This window comes from Camelus dromedarius, chromosome 3 (assembly GCF_036321535.1).
Source record: "Camelus dromedarius isolate mCamDro1 chromosome 3, mCamDro1.pat, whole genome shotgun sequence".
Classification (NCBI taxonomy): domain Eukaryota; kingdom Metazoa; phylum Chordata; class Mammalia; order Artiodactyla; family Camelidae; genus Camelus; species Camelus dromedarius.
The window spans coordinates 102,901,898-102,923,204 of NC_087438.1; the positions used below are offsets into that span (position 1 = coordinate 102,901,898).

Consider the following 21,307-nt stretch of genomic DNA (forward strand, 5'->3'; position numbering starts at 1 on the left):
TAGTATATTTTCTGTTCACATTTTGACAAGTATCTGGTTAATGAAGTTTTATCACTTCATGACTTTCACCGTATATATATATTCTTATTGAAGTGTATTGTCAATACATTTTGTAAAAATGACATTTTAGCTGTATTTGAATAATTTACGCTAGTGTTTGTGTGGTTTTTTTGTTTTGCTTTTTGTTGTTGTTTTGAGGGGAAGTAATTAGGTTTATTTATTTACGTATTTATTTTAATGGAAGTACTGGAGATTGAACCCAGGACCTCAGGCATGCTAAGCATGCACCCTGCCGCTGAGCTGTACGCTCCCCGCAGTAAGCTGGTGTTTTGGAGTTTCTCTATTCTTAAGATGGTTCCTCAGCTGGTCTTTGAAACATTGAGATAATGGAATCAGTGGCTGGATAGCAAAAGCTTAAAGGCTGAGTTAAAAACCTGTGAAAGCTACTGACTTTTGGTAAAATCCTTTTTTCCCCCCTATAGTAGCCATTTTTAAGCTAAAGGGTACAGCCATCATTTCTATGTAGCTTTGGTAATTTTCCATTTTATAAAAAAAGCCTCTTTTTACTGGACTGTTTAACAAACCAGCTGCTCTCAAGTTTTTATTTTATGATAACATTATTATTATTATAACTGTATTATACTTTTTGTTACTAAATTGTGGCTCAAATATTTTATTATTTGGAACAATAGATTTGAAGTTGTATATATGGGACTTAACCTTACAAAATTTTCTCTTTTCCCTTTCTTTTGAATTAGCTGCTGAACAGTTTTTCTTGGTAGTGTATTTGGCTAAGGAAACTATTTCTCCCTTTTTAACTAAACAGCTTAGATGGTAAGATACTTTCATTTTTGGAGAGAGGAAAATAGGGACAGTAGGGCCTTGAATTGCTGCTAATGGTAATTGACATTTTTTGATATTTATGCAGTTGTTAAATAATTCTTCTCATACAAATAGAAGCTTCAGTAAGCCATTTATAGCCTGTCATGATAATAGCTTAGTGAAAGGAAGTTAAAGTTTAATTTTATTTAAAGTTCACTTTGTTTACACATCATACATTTTTAAAGGCTTCATGTCTAATGTTTGAAAAAATTTTGAGTTAATATAAATTCCTATGGCCTAGAAAGATTCCTATTTCATACAGCTTACATGTTTTATTTAAGATAAATGTAAATTTTGCCTTCCAGTTATCCCATGCATCTAGGAATTTGGTGTTCATCATCCCAGGTACAAAGCAGACAGATGAACAGAAAAATTACATCACTACATCAAGTAGTTTATCACTGTCTAGAAAACTGGATTTATGAGTTATTTCTCATTAATCCAGCAGTCAAGAGCCAGGCTCAGTGAGTGGAGAAATCCACAGCTGATTAGCTCTTGCTTTTTAAAAAATTCTCTAGTGCAGAAGCTCTGTCTCTTACAACCTTATGAGTGTTTTCCAGAAAGGACATCAACTTCCCTTTTAATCTTCTATTAGGAGAAATGAGGTTACAGGGAGAAGTGAGAGGGTTGGAACAGACAGAAGGAATGATTAATTTATTTGTGCCCACACAGAAATTCTGTTTTCATTCCCTTGGTCAGGTGAGAAGGCTGCATGTCTAATCCCTGTGGAGGAGAGGTTCTTGACGTGGTAGAATCCTTTGTTGAAATGACTTCAGCTACCTTGGTTGTCTTCCTTGGTAGGAGCACACAAAAATTTAAATGAGACTAATTTTTGAAACTGGTCCTCAAGGTGCATAAAAACAAAGGCCTCATTTATCCTTTTCTTCCCCTATTAAAAAAAAAAATACAGTTTGGAAGAGAGTTTCTAAGTGTTGTAAATGTTGACACTGAAGGATTAATATTACTTAATAACTTTAATATAATGTTACTAACTTATTACTTGATTTGTTAAGAATGTTATTTCATTGACACCTCCTGGTAAAGGCATACTTGTTCAATGACTAAAAAGTACAGAAAATTTGAATGTAGTGTTTTTTTTTTAAATAATGATTATGACCATAGAAATTCTAATTTCCTTATATATTAAGGTACAAACACTGCTCTTTAAGCCAAAATGTAAGTTTACTGCATTTTTTGTTTGTTTTTACACATTTGGCAGTATAGTTTCAACTTTGTAATGAATAAGCTGTTTTTACTCAACTATTTCTAAATTCTCTATTTAACAAACAAAAATTTTATTTATTTACTTCTTAAAATAAATTATTCTTGCCATCTTGATGTTAAAGTATTTTACCATCAGTTTATAAGCCTGAATCTTAGCTAAAAATAAATGCAAATTCATATTCCTTATAAAAACATGGCAGTTCTGAAATCAAAAGTTGTAATCAACCTAAAAATGTTTTTTCCTATATTTGAATAATTTCATTGGAGAAAATGATTTATGTTGAATTTGGTAGATTTTAAATGAGAGCCTTTATGTGTAGTAATTTTTACATTTCTCATAAAAGAGAAATTCAGATATTCCCTTACTAAAATTTATTCTGCTCTGAGTGCATTCAAAAAGTTATTCTCATTTTTAAGGTAGGTGAACTTTTTTCCTAATTGTAAATATCTAGATATGATTAATTTCTCATGGCATATTGTTTTCTTCCCACCTCACACCTGTTTGGAAATATAGATTAAGTCGGATTTCTTTGAACTATTATCTAATCATCACTTGGACAGTCAGTCTCGATGGAGCAAAGTAAAAGACAAAGTAGAGAGTGATCCTCGTTACAAAGCAGTGGACAGTTCATCAATGAGAGAAGACCTCTTCAAACAGTACATTGAAAAAATAGCCAAGGTAACCATTGTGTTTACGGTACCATAACCATGGAATAACAAAATTCTTAATTGTGTTATAAGATTGTTTGAGACTGTTTGGGGTTTGGAATTTTTCTTGTTGGTATTTTTAATAGAATCTCTAGTAATTGAATTTGAAATGAGTGTTTAGGTACATTCTTTGTAAAAACTAGGTTTGAAATTTGGTATTTGGCAAACTGGTTGTCATGTGGAGGCATTTTGGTGGAGTTGGTAAGAAGGTTAATGTTATTTCACTTTTACAGAATTTAGACTCAGAAAAAGAAAAGGAGCTTGAAAGGCAAGCCCGCATTGAGGCAAGCCTTCGAGAACGAGAAAGAGAGGTTCAAAAGGCTCGTTCAGAACAAACAAAAGAAATAGATCGAGAGAGAGAGCAACACAAACGAGAAGAAGCTATCCAGAATTTCAAGGCTCTTCTGTCTGATATGGTATACATTATTCTCTTGCCTTTTTCCTCTGAAGTACTGGGTATTGGAAATCTGTTATATTACCTCATTAGTGGGCATTTTAATATTCTTTAAATTGCCTCTGAGAGATACAATTTAGTGTCTATAAAATATTCTAAAATTGAGTACCTAGTATTAGCACCATTAATATTTTTAGAAGTTTGATGTTTTGTATATATAAAAACGCATAATCTTTCACTTTCGAAGCTTTATTTTTATTCTTGATGGAGGTCATCATAAATTATCACACACTAACATGCCATTGTAATAAATAAATGTGCTGAACATAATTTAACCTTTTTCTTGATGATTTAGTGTCCTCATTGTGATGATCAATTATTACACATGTAGATGGTATGAGATATAGGACTGGAAGTGTACTGACCACAGGAGATACCTGGAATTTTCTTTAAAATCCTTCTGTATTACCCAGAGTTGATTGAGGTATGTAGGGTTTTTTGTCCCTGCAGTGAATGCCCCAGACCAGTCTACTGTTCTTGCATTTTCCCCTTCTCTTTGTCCCTGTTCTCCCACTCTTCTCATCACTTGTTTTGCTTCTTCTGATTTCTTCCCTTGCTTCTGCTGATCTGTTTTCAGTGACCTCTTGTTCTCTGGACAAATACTGTAGTTCCCTGTTTTCTCCTCCTGCCTCTACTTGCCCCAGATTCATCCTCTTTGTTGCAGTCACAGAAGTCTTTGTAAAAGGCATATCTGATGATTTTGTAACTCTCCCTGCTGCTTGCAGAGGGGGAAGGTTTTCCCTACTCCTGGCACTTCCCTCTGTTCAGTCTCCTTAGCATAGTATGGAAGACTGTTCATTCCTTGACCCCTCCTGCCTTCATATGACTTTACTCTCTTAGGTTTCCTCTCTTGCCCCCTAGGCACTAGTCTTGCTGAGCTTAACCCTTAATGATCGATGCTTACATTTAATGAATCGTGCCATTACACATGCCAGTCCCTCCACCTCTAATGCTTTAAACTTCCCGTTGCAGTGGCAGACTTTGTCATTCTTCAAGAGCACACTCAAATACCTCTTCTTTGAGGCTGATCCCAACCCATCTAGGCAGATTTGACCTCACTGTTCCATTTACCACCCTGTGCTCAGCATATACCCCTACAGCACTTACTGCCTGTTACTGTAGTTATTTGCTTACATGCCTGTCTTCTCTAAAAACAGCAAGCCCTTTGAAGGAAGGGATAGTGTCTTAACTTACTTTGTATTTCCAGGGCCAAGCTCAGTGTTTACCTGACATGTTTTTAGATGCTTGATAAATGCTGGTTAAATAAATGTTTTTTATATTTATCTTCTTTCTTACTTTTCTGTCTTTGCAGTATGCCATGTTTCTTAGTGTTCGCAGGAGTGTGACTTAACTTGTAATGCCATTATCCTCCATGAAACATACCTTTCTGTTGGTTGGTGAACCAGCCAGACCTGTCATGTGGTCTGTTATCTTGTCTTCTTAGTGATGTTAATCCCTGCTTATGTGTGGAAGCGTCACTGCCAGTATGTAGTTGATAAGCCCCAATTTGAGCTCAGGAATTTTTTAATTTTTTTGGTGAGCTGCTTGTGCTACAATAAGACATTGTATTTTCTCTTACTCGTACCCATTTCTCCTAGCAGAAGTTGGTAAGATGCTCCTAGAGTACCCAAGTAGTTGACGTTCTTAGGGACCACAGATGATGGGAGGTTATCTTCTCTGCATCCTTCCCACCTCTAACCCAGACTGCATTGCTTGGGTGAGCTCTGGGAGCTCTGGGAGGTCAGATTTCTGGCTTCAAGAGGCAAATTTTCAGTGACTTCTTGACTAAGGTGGAGTTACCAGAAGCTTCTTTATTAAATGTATGACTCCTGAACCAAATAAATGAGTCTTCTGTTGAAATATGAAAAGTCTGGTGATAGATATAGTTCTCTATTTTTAGGTACGTTCTTCTGATGTGTCATGGTCTGATACGCGGAGGACTCTTCGGAAAGATCACCGCTGGGAATCTGGATCCTTGTTGGAAAGAGAGGAGAAAGAGAAGCTTTTTAATGAACACATTGAAGCACTTACCAAAAAGAAGAGGGAGCACTTTAGGCAACTTCTGGATGAAACTTCTGCGGTAAGTGTTTCTTAATTTTCTGTTTTAATCTAGATGAATCTTCATTAATAATTCCCAAATGTAAAATATTGATACAACTTTTAACGTCATGGTCTTTAGAGCTATTAGTGGAATCCATGGGGTTTATGACACTCTGTTCTCTGATTTTTTTTTTTTATGCAAAATGTTGATGGTACTTTTACTCTTTAGAAATTATTTCCTTTTGCAGTTTTGGAATTCCTATATGCTCCGATAGTAATTCAAGTTGTCCTTGGCTATGTGTGATCATTGATACCTCCTAATGCTAGATTTAATAGATTCCTTCTTTTCCTCCATCTTTAATTTGGTACCATGGCCTCCTTATTTGGCAGTTTTTACACTCTGTTGTTCAGGTTTTGCTCCTGTTTATCTGATCTCTTTTTGGTGATGGTTTCTTCAGAAGTTATGATGTTGCCCATGGAGATACAGGGTTTGCAGGTGATTGTCTTAGGCCACCTTGAAAGTATGGCCATGAAAATAAGTCTTGTGGCAAGCCAACAAAAAGAAATGGCATTAAAGCTGCTTCCCTGTCCCTAACTAGTCCAGTTACGCTTGGGCATTACAAGAGATTGCAGGTCAGTGTGTAATATTATGTACCATATGTGCTGCGGTTTGACTCCCTCAATAAAAGCAAGTTGTATTTATGTGTTTTATTCACTTGTCTTTCAAAGATTACCTTAACGTCCACATGGAAGGAAGTAAAAAAAATCATTAAGGAAGATCCTCGGTGCATTAAGTTCTCCTCCAGTGACAGGGTAAGAAGATTTTTGTCTGAGATTTAGTGTCAGTTTGTAAATATTATTTGGATGCTTAATCAGCAGCACTAGTATCTTGACTTAAATGAAGTTGATGGTTTTATGTGAATAACCTTTAAGCACGTAAGAAATAAATCTGAATTGTAAGTTCGTATTTTCTTCCAGGCATGATATATTAACAAGACAGCACAATAGAAGCTTTAAAAATGTAATCCTTGGCGGGGTAGGGTATAGCTCAGTGATAGAGAGTGTGCTTAGCATGCATGAGGTCCTGGGTTCTAGCCGCAGTACCTCCATTTTAAAAAAATTTTTTTTTTTTTTTTAAATTTAATCCTTGGGGTTAAGCCTGTGTTTGGGGATCTTCTAGATTTGGTGAAGCTGTCATTTTTATTGTATACTCAGGTCCCACCAGATAGCTATCTTGAGGCTGGCAGTTGATGGCATGCTACCGAAGTGCTTGATTTTTAAAGCCATGCTAGCAGAACAACATAACATGATCTCTAGTTCTTGTATGCTCCAGAGACTTTGGGGTGGGGCGACCTCAGAGGTGTGAGGTTTGTAGACCCTGAGCCCTCTTCTGACTCCTTTGTAGGAAAAGAATTCACCACGGGTCTGAAATAGCGATTGATGTCAAGGAAAGTGTAGCTTACTCCAGTCCATTTTATTCCTCAGCCTTCCATATGTTCCTTCTTCCCATCGTTCTCCTGTCCTGGTTTTTACCTCTAGGTTTAGAGTCTAAAAATCCATAGATCTATCATTCTTTCCTCTCATACTCCATTAGTTTGAATTTTAGATGCACAGACCACAGAATATACATGGTTGGGAAAGACTGGTAGACTGATAGCTGAGAGACCCAGTTTCAGTCTCTTACAGACTTTTCTGATTGTTCAGAACTGATAATAAGGTCTTTTTAAAAAAACAAAAAACTCAGAGTTTGTACCTGTCGTTGCTATTCCAGTATCACTAAGCTCCCTTACTGAGCGCAAAGCTCAATATAACTAGCTTATTAAAATTCTGAGAGTTATAAATTATATATGCCACATTATTATCTTTGTGTTTGAAGATATAATCTGTAAGAATGCACGTTTAACCGTAAATATCCTTATTTTTAAGAATGTCTACCACTTGAGGTTGTTACGAAGATTAAAGGAGATATCCTTATAAAAGCTTCTGCACAGTGTAGCACGTAGCAAGACTCAAGTTTTAGCTACTACTAATGTATTATATGGTTTCTCATTCTTGCTTCTTGTCTTAAAAACATATATTGCAGATTTTGCATTTTAATGAATGTTATATGAACAAAACATACCTTACTACTTTTTTCTTTTGAATTATTTTATGTTGTGACTTATAAATTACTGGTTTAATAAATAATTGATACAAACTTTGAAATTAGTGGAATTTTTTTTTTCCCCTAACCTTATTGTCTTTTTGCAGAAAAAACAAAGAGAATTCGAAGAATACATCAGAGACAAATACATCACAGCCAAAGCTGACTTCAGGACGCTTTTGAAAGAGACCAAATTTATAACATATAGGTGTGTGCAATGAAATGTTTCATATCGGCAGTCATTGTCTTTACTAGTCTTTACTCTGATGGCCAAAGCATACCTTGCATTCACACACATGTTGACATTATTAATTTTTAGGAATAAGAAGAAGCCAACTTTTATCAAAGGCTGAAAATAACCCATATCTACCTTACCTTTTTTTCTTTTCTTTTTTTTTTTTTTTTTAAAGAAAGGGCCCAGATGTTAATTCTTATTTTGTGTTACCCACCCATCCAGTTTTTTAAACATACTTTTATTTTTACTTCACTGCTTTTTTAGAAGTATTCTCAAATATGAGTTATATTTCATGAAGAGACTTTTTAAAATAATCCTTCACTTTCATTTTTCTTTGCCTCCTCTGAAGACTATTCAGTGTTCCTTCTCAAGCTTGAAATCATCTTACTTAAATTAAGCTCAGCAAAAACATTTTTTCCTCAGAGGAAAGCGGTTTGCTGGATACTTTTAAATTAAAATTTTAAATGATAAAATCAGAGCTTTAAAACAAGGTTTCTCTGTAACATACCCAGGAGTTCCCTCCCCCCAGCAAGCTGTCATCAGGAAAACAGTTTCACATTGCTTAGCGGTCAGTGGCAGGAAATCATTTTTGTTTCATGCTCCAGCTTTTCTTCCTTTAAGAGAAAAATTGGAAACATCTTAATGAAGGGTATGTGCACGGGAGGATAGATAGTGCTGAGGGTGTGGTTTTTAGGTATTTTGTCATTGGATTTTTTGGTCAGGATCCTTAATGTTTTGCATCAGCTTGGGCTTTTAAATTAGATGTGAAGTAAGACTTCTTTCTACATTTTTATAGTTAATTTAGTGAAAGATGTGAAAGTGAAAGCTTGTGAAAGATGCTGGGATTGGCAGCCCCGCAGACTGAAGTCCTCTGTTCATCCACAGAACAGGTACAGCACGGGCAAGATTTACCCACCCACCCTCAGCCCTGATCTGGAGGGACCGCCAGTAGGGGTGGGAGGGTAATTCAGCTTCTGAGGCCCTTTCACTCCTTGGAGTCTTTGCTGAGGCGACTTACAAAGGTGACCACTGCAGTGAAATTTTTCTTTAAAAAAAAAATGAAAACACAATTAGGAACTAGATGGACATTTCCAGCTCATTTCTGAAAGACCTAGGAACAGCAGTCAGTAATTCTTGGCTGTCTTTTCTTATTTCAGATCCAAAAAGCTAATCCAGGAATCGGATCAGCACCTGAAAGATGTAGAAAAAATTTTGCAGAACGACAAACGGTATCTAGTACTAGACTGTGTGCCCGAGGAGAGGCGTAAACTGATTGTGGCCTACGTGGATGACCTGGATCGCCGGGGTCCACCCCCGCCTCCCACAGCGTCAGAGCCTACAAGACGGTCAACAAAATAATTCTGAATACTCTGCCACAGGGGTATCTGTTAATTCAAAACGCTTGCATGAGCCAATTTTCAGGTTTTTACATTTATGTGCATTAGTCAAACTATTGCAGAACCATCTGATGAACAGACGGAGAAGCATTCTTGAACAGTTTCTGAACAGAGAACACTTTGGAAATATTTATGCTTTTCTTTGTGTGGCATGACTGACATACATACTCAAACATAGGCTGTCTAGTAAATCTAAAATCTTGAAGCTAAAAATCATCCTTTTATGAGGTGTGGAAATCAGTGACCTTTGGTGACGTTCTTTCTAGCAGTGTTACACATGCAAGACGTAAGAGCGTTTGTGGTTTGAACTTGCAAGATGCAAGTACCACAGACTCCAGAAAAACCTAAGTTGGAGTTTGTTTTGTTTTGATTTTGTTTCTTAAAGCGGGTAAAAGAAAAAACACTGAAAATTGAATTCTTATCTTCCAGAGGCTAAGATTATTATAATGGACATACTTTTACCTTTGTCTCTAAAGAACACTTTTGTTTTATTTGTTCACTTATGTGCTTTGATTATCCCTTTGGATTATAGGCCACGTCTTGTTTAGCCTAAGAGAAGATTTGTTTAGTAATTCTTCTCAGGTATGGAAGCACGGTCATAACTAACATGTTGGTCAGACTAGGACTGCTGGTTAAATACACTTTATTCACCATTAAGTGATCTTTACCAATATTCTGGATTAGACAACAAATTACCTTTCTTGGGTGTTCCCTGTAAACTATACTCTTGTTTGAATGTTAAATTTTTGTTTCTAAAGTTTAATTTTAAGATGTTTGAATGTTCAGTTTATGTATTTGAACTACAATAAACCAACCCTTTTTATATATGTGGATTGTATCTGATTATTGTTATGTAATTTATAAATACTAATTTTAACCTGTTCTTCAAAGCAGCGGCAAATGTAATTTAGCACAAAGAAAGCTTACTTTAAATCTTGACTAGCACATCGTTTTTAAAGGTGTGAATATAATAATAAATAATTTGCAGCTTAAAAGGGAAGGAATATGTAAAGAACCATTTTGGTGCTCAGACTCTTAGTATTTTATGGCTTCATAGCAAGAAGATGCTGATTTTTTTTTTTGTTTTCTTGTTTTTGTCTTTTTATATTAGCGTATTGATGATGGATACCTTTTTGGACTCCTTTCAGTGTGTCATACACATGATCCCATGTAACTTACCTTTGATTCCCAATTGCTCTTTCTAGCCTTACCTCACCAGTTTAGAAAGATCCTTCTATTTCGTTCCTTTGTAGATTTCTAGTTTCAGAGTTACTGCATAAATAAAATGTTAAAGAAAGATGCATGTTAATAGGATAATTTATTTTCCCTGCTATGATTGCAGCAGAACGCAGGAGGGAGCATAGTAGATCTGTGTGTGTCACGTCCACACAGACAGCCATATATCACACACATAAAACAGTCACATCCGTGTGACTTAGTGCTTAGCTTAAGTATAGTAAGTGCCACAGAAATTACGTGGACTCTGTAGAAGCCTGGACTGGATTATCTGCTAGGGTCTTAATGTACAAAATTGGTAGTTAACAGGACATGGGTTTTTGTTGTTTTTCCCCTTTTTTGAAGTTCATTTTTATTGTAAGTCCACTGAGTGATTTTGAAGCTCTATCAGGACTGAAACTGAAGTGTTTGCCAAGAGGAACACAACTACTTAAGAAATACAGCTGTCCTACAATGGTGCAGTTTCTCGAACGCTTAATTTTGTTTTCTGAATTCCACAGAGTATTGTGTGCCCACTGACTACGTTCTGTTTCTCACTGTAGGACAGTGTGAAGAAAATGGTTTGGTGATATCTATTCTAATTTCCTACATTTGTGTTTGGGATTAGTTTTTTCACATAAGGTGCGAATCAAAATTTCTAGGCAGACTTCTGGAAGGGATCAAGTCAGGACTTTGTATCTATTAGGTTCTTAATGAGAGAGGTATTGTAATTATACTATGTTTCAGTATCTGCATCTTGATTTGGTGCCTGTCAGCAGACTCTTTAGAAATCCGTGGGTCAGTGAGCCCTGAGCCCTGTGCCAACATTAAGGTCGCAGCTGCCTGTGAAGCCCTGTTGTGCTCAGTGATGATTTCAAAAGCAGCATTCAAGACAAAAACAGCTCAAGTCTCCAGAATATCTGAAGTAAAACATAATTGTTTTTATTTGTTTATAAGTAAAAATGTCAAACACTGGAAGCTTTACATCCTACATTTACTGTAGATAATGAACACAGAAATCTTTAATTCAAATAGTTTGTCACAGTTTTAAAGGTAATTCCATTATATAACTGCTGTCTAACAAAATGTATGTGATCTGAGCCTTAAAATAGAATCTGTAATGGACCAAGGCAAAAGAAAACAGCCCTTACCTTCCGAGTTAGAAAAACAAACCACGACCATTGGTAAAGAATGAACAAACCAAAAAACCTACAGACTGAACTTTTTTTAAGAAAAATTCCACCCACAATGTTTTCATATTTTTTCCATTGCTTGTACTAAATACAGATTTCTTTTTTCAGAGAGAAAAATTAGTGAAAGTATCCCAGAATTCCATTACAGAGTAACCAAGAATCATGCATAAATGTCCTTATTATATATTTAATAGGGGAGGAAGTGTATCATCATCATATTTCGTTGGGTATGCTTTAACTTGCTGTAAATTGAATGGTTATTGCCTTTTATTCAAATTCTCTGGTAATATGTTTGGGGACACAAAATTAATTTTACTGCTTTTCTTTTGGCATTGCCTTGTTTTCTATTCTTAGCCAAATTCTCTGTCTTGTGCCCCTTGAATTTTCTCTTTTCCCTACTTCTCTCTCTGTCTCTCTTTCTCTCATTACTCTTGATTATCTTTATAACTTAAAAGCTCTGAGGTATTTTAAAAGTTGAGCAGGGTTCCCGTTCAATGTTATGGGTGAGTTTAATACTCATTTAACAAGAAAGATGACCATCTTTATATTTGAGGGTTACCTTCACGAATTAATACATAGGTTTTAAATCATAGCTTCTGGTTTATCTTGAGAGGAGATGTTGGGAGGAACAGACTGATTTCAGCTTGTCAAAGAGTAACTGCCTCCTGCTGTTTTAGAAGAGGAGTTAATTGGGAAGAGAAAGAAGGATAGTTTTTAAGTTCTTTTTCCAAATTAGAATATAGAATGTCGTGCTAAGCTACTAAAATCCCCAAAGTTAGAAACTGAAGGCTCACTACCGTGCTTTAAAAAGAGGCAGGTTTTAGTATAAGATGAAGTCTGAATTTACTTAAAACTTAGCCAAAATAAGCCATGGTTCGAAATTAGCCCAGAATTGGAATAAGGTGATGTTCCTTATTCTGCAAAATTCAGCATGGAAATTCTGTATGGATTTTCATTAAGTAACACTTTTTAAGCACATGAAGGTAACTCATTAAAATGTATATGTTAAAGAAAAGTCTCTTTATAGTGGAAATAGATTTTGAGCTTTGGTTGTGTGAAATAGTTTGATGGGTGAAGCTAGGGTTAGCAGGTTCAGGAAGAAACTAAAGGTAAAGAGGTTAGCCTTTGACAGATAAGCCCTTCTCCAGCTCGTATCAGACTGATGCTAAGGGGTACCTAATAAAACAGCCACTGTGGACGAATGACAGAAGAGCTGGCCTTTCGAATCTCTTGTGACAGAAACAACTTCATACAACACAGTTAAATCTTAGGACAGCCAGGTTATAATTCTGAAACATAATTATTACTCCTAATAGGATATTCTACTTACCAAATTGCACATTTTGAAAATGCAGGCTGCGAAGCATTTTTGTAACTCAATGGTAATAATTTTATCATGTATCATATGGCAAAGTCAACAATATTGATAAGCAACATTACAAATAAATACACTAATCGCAATTTGTTTTGCTATGAAAGTCATCTATTTATCACAATCTCCTGTCTCTTGATCTTCATGTTCCCAGGGGATAGGGTCATTGTCCTGTACACAAGGGACAGTGTCCCTCTCGTGCCAAAACTGCTCTACATCAGGGAGGATGGGATTCTCAATCTTCTCTTTGCCGGAGGAGGGAGAGCCAGTTTTCTCTTTCTCTGGTTTGAATGTTGGGGATTCTGGAGATGGAACACTGTCAGGAAGGACCTGTGAGTTACCCGCTGGTGTTTCCTGAGGCTCTGAGGCAGTCGGATGTTTTCTGGTTATCATCCATTTCCATAAGCTTTTCAAGACTTCCTTGAACTCCTCTGACATCACTAGGAAAATGAGAGGATTTGCTGAAGAGATGGAAAACATGAAGACTTGAGACAGGGCTATAAAACCTTGTGGTGGGGCCGGGCCTCCAGCCTTTAGATGCCACATCCACAGCCAAGTTACCCATTCAGGGAGCCACAGAATAGCAGAGGTGACGGCAATGCTCAGCAGCATCACTGTGAGTTGCTTTGAGCGCATCTGGTTTCTGAGATTTTGAGTCTTAGTTCCTCGTTTCTGACATTGGCCATATGCTCTCCAGAAGTAAAAGCTGGCAAAGAGTAATGGCAGGCAGAATACCAGGAGAGGGTAGAGCTTACCAAATATTGACATGAACTCTTCGGCCACAGCAGGTACATCCATGAGGCACATTTCCACACCTGCGTGATGCCTGGTGGTGCTAAAAAGCCATTCTGGCAGGGGTAGCAGGCTAGCCACAGCCCAGATGGCCGCCAACACCGACCAGATGCTGCAGTTGTGGATACTTACGTGCTTGGCTGGGTCACTTGCATACATGAAACATACTTTGGCCACTGCAACGATTGTCAGGCTCTTTGCTGCCATGCATGTGTGGATGAACCAGTCAGAGGACTTGCAGACAAACCAGCCGAGGTCCCAAACACCTTTGGAGTATGCTGTAGCTCGGACAGGTGCAGAAAACAGCAGGAGAGAGAGATCAGCCAGGCTGAGATTCAGCATCAGGGAGTGGATCATGGATGGCTTTCCCCTCCAAGCACTGTGAAGGAGGATACCAATCACACACAGGTTCCCCACGAAGCCCACCAGGCAGACAGCCACCAAGAGAGCTGGGACTATAGTCCTCCAGTCCTTGGAGTCCGAGGGCAGGTACCCACCGGCAAAGTGGAGGTGAGCAAAGGACACGTTCATGGTGCTGGAGTTGGAGTCTGCCGAGGCAGCTGTCAGCATCCCCTTTTCCATCCAGCTCCTTGCAGAGGTTAGCTTCTCTTTGTCTTTCTGCCTGGGCTCTTTTGTGTAGGAAATAAATACGTCAGTGTCAAATGACACCTCTGGACCCTCCCCTTGCTTATTTCCTGAGAGCAGACTGTGGAAGAAGGTTGGTTGCTAAGCTCTTCTCGCCGTGTGTGGTATACCTTGGCTGCTCTGACAGGCAGCAGGAATGCATGGTTGCTGCTCATTAGCAAGTCTAATAAACTGTCAGCCCTGTGGAATAAAAATAACCACCCCAATATACCCATCAATAATAAATGAGGAGAGCACACATGTAAGTGGGATATGTTCCTGGGGGCTCAATACTCAAGCCAGTAAAGGCAATTCTTTTCAAATAGTTGTTTCTTAATCTTGACCGTGTTCTGTATCTCTACAGTGAACACATCTTAAACAACCCAGTTCTTTTAACATAAGCATGCACCAGAATCACCTGCATAGCTTGATCCAGGAGGTCTGGACAAGGGCTCAAGAATTTGCATGTCTAACAAGTTCCCAGGGGGTGTTTATACTGTGGGTTGGGGGACCACACTGTTCTAAGAACTGAGGGTGCTCTTCCTCCCTGCGTTCCCTCTCCCCGCCCTGCAGAGATGAGCTTCCTCTTCTTTTACTCAACACTCGCCACCACTTCATCCCCATCAACACCTGGCTGAGATCAAACAAACAGAGCTGGATAATGAAAAAAAGGTGCTAGAAAGAAGTGCTATTAAAAAAAAAAAAAATTCTAATTAGGGATTACTGTAAGTTTAGTCTACTATCGTGAATTTTTTATAGATTTTTGCACACTGCATTTGAATGGGTTAACATACTAATAAGACTTTTAGACAAGTGATAGTGATGAAAGCCACCAAATGATGAATTAGTTTTCTTTTCAGAGAATTCCTGAAGGATTTACTGAGATGAGAAATAAAAGAAAAATAAACAATTTCTGTGCAGAAGGCATTTAAGAGATTTTAAAGAAAATGACATTTTAAAGTTGGGAAAAGAAAAAATTATTGGATAAAATGATTCTAGAACTTTGAAATTTTATAATGGGAAGTGGAAAGATACACTGAAGGGGATCAGAGGAGCCAGAATGGTCCAGGGAAAAGGGTTTGTGGAATTGAAATGATTTTGTGTTCTACTCTGTGGCTGAATCAGAATTGCTTAGTGTCATTTAGTGGAGATTGTGCTGGGCTGGGGGTCTGACCTCTGAGTTCTGGTACTTGACTCTGCTTTCCTCAGTTATTCTCTGGAAACTAAGAATAACATTAAAAAATTCCCCAAAGACCCAGAACTCAGCCAATAAGTACTGACTCAATAAATAAGTACTCACTACCGAAAGCCATCAGTGGTGCTGGATTTCCTTTTCTGTTTTCTTTCCCTTTCTCTGGGAAGTGGTTGTAGTTATGAAAGAGTAAACTGGGGTGATGTCTTATCTCAGCAATTAACAGTAACCCCCAGTTAGTGCTGCGGACAATGAAATATCCTAAAATCTCACTAGAACAACTTCTGGTGGTAAAGAGGCCCCACACCACCTTACAGGGAGTGGGGATATATGCAAAGAAATACCTTGAGTGTGTCGACTGAAATAAATGCACAACCTAGGGTTTTATTCGGTGGACAACTCTGAGGACTCAGCCCGGGTTGACAGCCTCTCAGACCTCTCAGATCGCTCTGAGGGACTGCTCCGAAGAGGTAGAAGAGGAGCCAGGATATATAAGAGATTTACAACAAAGACCAGGAAGTTGGAACATTAAAAGATTACTTGTTAACTGAAGAAAACCAGGTATCTCAAGTTAAAGAATGTAGTGCTTTTCTATGTATGGGAGGGAGCAATTTGGGCTCATTGAATTCACTCCTTTGACAGGCACCTAGCTATCTAGGGCCAGTATCCTGTCCTTTCTTATTCTGAGTCCCCTCAGGGTGCACCATTGTGAACGGCTGCAGAGGCCAGGCTGCAGGCTTGTCTTCACTGTGGGGTGGCAGCAGCCACTGATGACTTGATGGTTTCAGCATTTTTTGTTCACTAGTGTTACTTAGAGCAAATGAACGTTTTGGGAATTACAGGCTACGATCAGCTAGTTCTACCTGATGTACATGGAAGAGATCAGTTCAGAATCTGAAAAAAAAATACTACTTTACATGATGGCTTATAAATGTGGGATGCTCGAGGTTCCTAAAGATATAGAAGACAAAAAGCTAAAGAAGTTTAAGAAGGCTTTAATAGCATAGGAATTTGATATTTAATACACTCGAGAGAAACTAAAGACTGCCATGTGGTTCTCCCCAAACCTATTGAAAGTGACTCAGGGAAGAAAGCCCCAGTGCTCCATTTGGAGACAAAGCATTTGGCCTGAAGGGCTGGAAGATGGAGTTTCCTATGTTCTTACGGAGAATATTTATTTTAACTTTTTATTTTGAAATAATTACAAACTTATAGAAAAAAATGCAAGGATAGTACAAAGAATTACCTTATATACTTAGTTCAGATTTTCCAATTATTAACATTTTGCCACAATTGTTTCTATACACACACACATACACATGAACACACTTACATATATGCATATACACATATGTATTATTTTCTGAACCATTTGAGAATTGGAAATTAATTGTTGAGTTTTCTTCCTGGGGGAAAATTCCAAGTTCCAGCATCCTGAGTCTCCCTTCTCCCCACTGTCCTTTCTCACAATCTCTCCCTGGCTCGCTCTCTATATATGTGTATGTTGCCTCTGACCCCTGGTTTCCTCAGCTTGGAAATGAGCTTTAAGCATGGTTCCTCTACTTCCAAGCGTGCTTAAGATACTAGCAACAGTGTAGCCACCAGTGCCAAACGCCCCAGCTGGGTCTCAGACTACGTTTCCTGACAGGGACATCCACCACCCATTGTGATGTTGTCAAGAAGTAACCCCCCCCCCCCCCAGGAATCTGAGAAAGAGTGTTACAATAATGGAAAATCTGAGCCACAGGCTTTAAAAAAAAAAAAAATTATGTTACCAGGGACCTCAGGCAGCTTAATACTCAAAAACACCCAGGCAAAGTAAATTAGTAGCCAAGCTTTTAATTGGCTTCTGATAAAAGCAGAGCTAAGTGTGAGCTCTTCCTAAGACTAGGGAAAGTTTATCTTATAGCTCAGTTCCAGGGAAGAGTGATTAACAACAATAATCATTTACTGAGTGAGTCCTAACTTCTGTGCTAAGTGTTCTATGCCCTGAATCCTCATGACAGCTCCTTGAGTACTATTACTACCCTCTTCTTACAGATGGTGACATGAGGCATAGACATGAGTAACTTGCCCAGGGAGAGCATGTAGGTCACACAGCTAGTAGATGAAAGGGTTAGGATAGAGATCCCCATGGGTCTGACCCTGGAGCTGGGGTTCCAGACCTGGTGCTCATAAGCAGTAGGCTATCCTGCCCCGCAAAGGAAGTTCCGGGATGCCCACTGTTCTCCAAGGATTGCACTTGTGAAGCTGGTATAAGTCACTTCAGCAAACACTGGGACTATAAAGCTCAAATATTTTTCTTTTTGTTTTCTTTTTTCGTTTCTTCTTTTTGGGGGACCTGGAATCCTAAGTCTAGAACGGGAGCTGGGGACCTGATATACCTGGGTCTAGGAGGTTAAGTGGGAACCTGGAATACTCTGGGTCTAAGAGAGAGCTGGATGCTTCTGATATCTGGGTCCAAGAGAGGAGCTGGGCATATGGGATCCCTGGGCCTAGAGTGGGAGCTGGGTATCTGGGATCCCTCGGTCCTGGAGAGGAAGTGGGCACCTTGGGCCCCTCGGTCCTGAATGGGAGTCGGGAGACTGAATGATGCTTATCTCCAGGGGGGAAACGGAGCGCCTAGGATCAGAGCTTGGAGTTCAGCTCCAAGGATTTTACGTGAAGCAGGTGTGGGGTGTGGAATTAGAGTCTGGGAACAATTGGTCCTAGAGCTTTGAGTTCGTGAGGGGAGCTGGTTTCATGAGTTCTGGAAAAGAAATGGGGTCTCTAGATCCCTGGGTGGACAGAGAAGCGGGTACAGGGGTACAGAGCCCCTGGGAACCGCGGGTGGGAGAAGAGTCCCATTTCTCTAGGAGCTACCATCAAGGTGGAGAGGTGAACCAACAAGGAGAGCAGCGATAACAGAGCCACGGGAATACCGGCTGAGGATGCCTTAAGAAGAAGCACCTGGAGCCAAGACATGGGAACAGCTGCTTCCAATCAGAGACCGGAAGCAGTATGGCTTACTTCCGGTCTCAGGGAGTAAGTGCTCCTGTTCGGGCTCTCGGGCTCTGATGCTGCGAGCGGAGCTCCGGGGAGGGCGAGTGGGGCCGGCGCGGCTCCGGCGCCGTCGGCGGTCTCCTGTGGAGCCTGCGCGGCTCTGTCTCCAGGGGCGGCGGCGAAGTCAGCGCTCGCTTTGGCGCCGTCTTCACCAGCCCAGCGGGCGCGGTTCTAAGACGGCCCTAAGACGCGGTTGGTCCTGCCCTCTGTGCTGAAGGCCTTGCGCTCCTGAAGCTTCCTTTCTCTAGTCCTCTGACGGGGCTCGTTTTTTTGTCCACAGTTCCTCGTTTCTGAGGAGCATCTTTGCTGAGGGGCCTCCCTGAGTGGCGTGTTCCATTATCCGGTGTCTTGGAGGGTCGTTCCAGGCAGCAGGCGCCAAGCTGAGTGCCCGTCCGTCTCTAAGGTCAGTGTTGCGAAGGTCTGGCTGAGTCTGAGGGGCCGCTGCTGCAAAACAGCCCCTTCCTCGGCGTCCTGCTTCTGCGGTTGGTTCGGTAGCTGCTAAATCCACGGTAGGGAAGGTGATGGAGGAAGACGGGTTGTGCTGTTCGTTACAAAGTGGGCGTCAGGTGTGGAAACATAAATGATTATCTTGTGTTATTTAACATCAATAACCGTCTATTACGCATTTACATACGTCTCCAGACTTGGCCATCCTGTGTGTTTCAAATTCCACAAACCGGTAGCCGGGAGACTGAACTTTGTCCTTAAAAATGAGACTGTTAGATCTGAAAGTGGCCCTTTTGGATAGTCTGTGTCACAACTTTCCCAATGTGGAGGTAGATGCCCCGAAGATGTAAATGACCTCTTGTAGATCGTTTTTTCCTTGGTATCTGGGCACTAACTAGCTGGAGTCCAGGAATCCCAGCTGCCAGGTGAATGCTTTTTGCTCTTCACAATGTCTCGGCGTTTTTTGCCTTTGTTAACAACTTGTGTGTGTGTTTTTAATTTTTTGTTAGTGTTTTTTTTTTTCTTTTAATGGGGGGAGGTAATTAAGTTTATTCATTTATTTATGTAATGGAGGTACTGGGAATTGAACCTCGGACCTCATGCACCCTAGGCATGCACTCTACCACTGAGCTATACCCTACCTCTTCCCCCAACCCCCCGAACTTGTGTTTTGACCTTACAGAAGATGAAATTTGGAAAGCAAGAGTATGGTAAGAAGAAAAGGAGGTAGCTGCATTGTGCCCGCTTATGTAGAATTTAAAACTTTCTTTTCTTGGAAAAAAAAAACAACCCAAAACACTTCTAGTCCTATTAAAACACAGCTGTGGTTGATTTGATGATGTATTTTCTTTTATCTCATTTCTTTGCGAGAGTTTGTTTGCTTTTTACGTTGTTATAATGCAAATTATAATTGTGGCTCTGATTTTTTGTTACAACGTAATGAGAGGCCTTGATCATCCAAAACAGCTCCAGAGAGAACTGTCTGAGGGATTGATTTCCCCACAGTGAAGGCAATTTGCTTGTTGTAGAAGCCACAGTCCTAGGAGAACCGCAAGTAAAGGGCTAATATATATATTATATATGAGCCCCAAATAGTTACAATCATGCTTTAGATGTAATCAGCGCAGCTCTGACTACGGCTGTTTTGTTTTTGTGGGATACAGTTTGCTCTGGGTTCTTATTGAATGACATGTCCCGTCCTCTAGAGGAAAAGCACGTTGTTAGGAAGATTTTATTGCTTTGTCCACCTTGTACAGTGAATTCTTCTGCGTTTTGTTTTTTAAAGAGCTTTATTCACATACCACACACTTCACCCACTGAAAGTACAATTTGGTGTTTTTGTTTGTTTGTCTGTGTTTTACTCTCGGTACATTCTTGCCCATACCTGAGTGGCTAGTGTAGATGTGATGATGGATGCTCTCCTCAGCACCGACTAGAGCTGTTTCCATGACTTGACTACCGGATCCAGCAGGTGGCATGGCAATGTCACACATGATTCAGACGTCTCAGGACTGGATGGGCTGGGGAGGGATTGTGCAGGGTTCAGAGATCCCCTGCGAACCTGGTCTCCTGGGGGAACACTGGGAAGGAGAAGACATCACCCTGGAGCCTTGACTCTGCCCTCCTTTTTAACATGGGAGAGGCAGCGCTTCTGTTTGTAGGTTTTGCCCTTCATGTTTACTCTTGGGAGGGAAAAAAGTTAAAAAGATTTTTAAAAAATCCCCAATAATGAAATATCATAATGCAGATCTTGGAAAGATGTTTGGATGGAGGGAAAGGTAGGCTGGAATTTGATTTCAAATATTTCAAATTGGGTACAAAATATTTGTCAATTGACTTTTCTGCTGAGTGCACCAAAACCAAAACCTTTACCACTCTTCAGTCCCTTGTTGCAAATCCTTGTTGTAAGTTCTGGAAATTCTTCTGAAAGTTTAAAACTTTTCTACTTTAGGTGTTAGTTTGCCTTTTGCTCAGTAGTTATAATTGAGATATGAAAGTTTTTAGTTATTCTTGTGAGGCCAATGATCTTTATCTTCACAAAAAATTTTTTAAATGAGGTAAAAGAGAGAAAGTGCCCCAGAGGTTTTGACTTGTTTGTCATTGCAAAACTGGTTAGTAGCTGAGCTGAGAGAGACCCTGGATTCCTGATTCTGGTTTCAGCGTTTCCCACCAGATCAGCCTCCCACTGGGACATCAGTCTCTTGAGAGATGTTTTCAGGTATTCTGTATTAGTTTCTTGTTGTCAGAAAGAATGCAGCTCAGCTGTGGAGGCTTTAGGTGAGAAAGCATTTCCTTGCTTTTTCCAGCTTCTAGATGCCACCCACATTCCTTGGCTTGTGCCCTTTCC

General features: G+C 39.5%; 2 protein-coding genes across 14 annotated transcripts in view; one reads left to right on the forward strand and one right to left on the reverse strand.

Annotated features, from left to right (window-relative positions):
* Positions 1-9,910, forward strand: part of TCERG1 (transcription elongation regulator 1) — a 57,712-nt gene extending 47,802 nt beyond the window's left edge. For 12 of the 13 annotated variants that reach the window (XM_031449278.2, XM_031449279.2, XM_031449280.2 and 9 more), the window contains 6 exons: positions 2,621-2,785; positions 3,048-3,230; positions 5,169-5,348; positions 6,038-6,121; positions 7,559-7,659; positions 8,844-9,910. In XM_031449278.2, coding sequence (XP_031305138.1) covers positions 2,621-2,785; positions 3,048-3,230; positions 5,169-5,348; positions 6,038-6,121; positions 7,559-7,659; positions 8,844-9,045 — 915 coding nt within the window. In that variant the 3' untranslated portion in view covers positions 9,046-9,910. Of the gene's footprint in view, positions 1-2,620; positions 2,786-3,047; positions 3,231-5,168; positions 5,349-6,037; positions 6,122-7,558; positions 7,660-8,482; positions 8,577-8,843 lie in introns of all 13 variants that reach the window. The other variant, XR_004135916.2, reaches the window with a different exon arrangement.
* Positions 9,911-12,974: 3,064 nt separating this feature from the next.
* GPR151 (G protein-coupled receptor 151) lies at positions 12,975-14,225 on the reverse strand. The gene has a single exon (XM_010990365.3). The coding sequence runs from the start codon at positions 14,223-14,225 to the stop codon at positions 12,975-12,977; it is 1,251 nt and encodes a 416-aa protein (XP_010988667.3).
* Between the last annotated feature and the right edge of the window lie 7,082 nt (positions 14,226-21,307).

Excerpts from the sequence above, each read along its gene's own strand:
- GPR151 (XM_010990365.3), bottom strand. The coding sequence starts at position 14,225 with ATGCTGACAGCTGCCTCGGCAGACTCCAACTCCAGCACCATGAACGTG.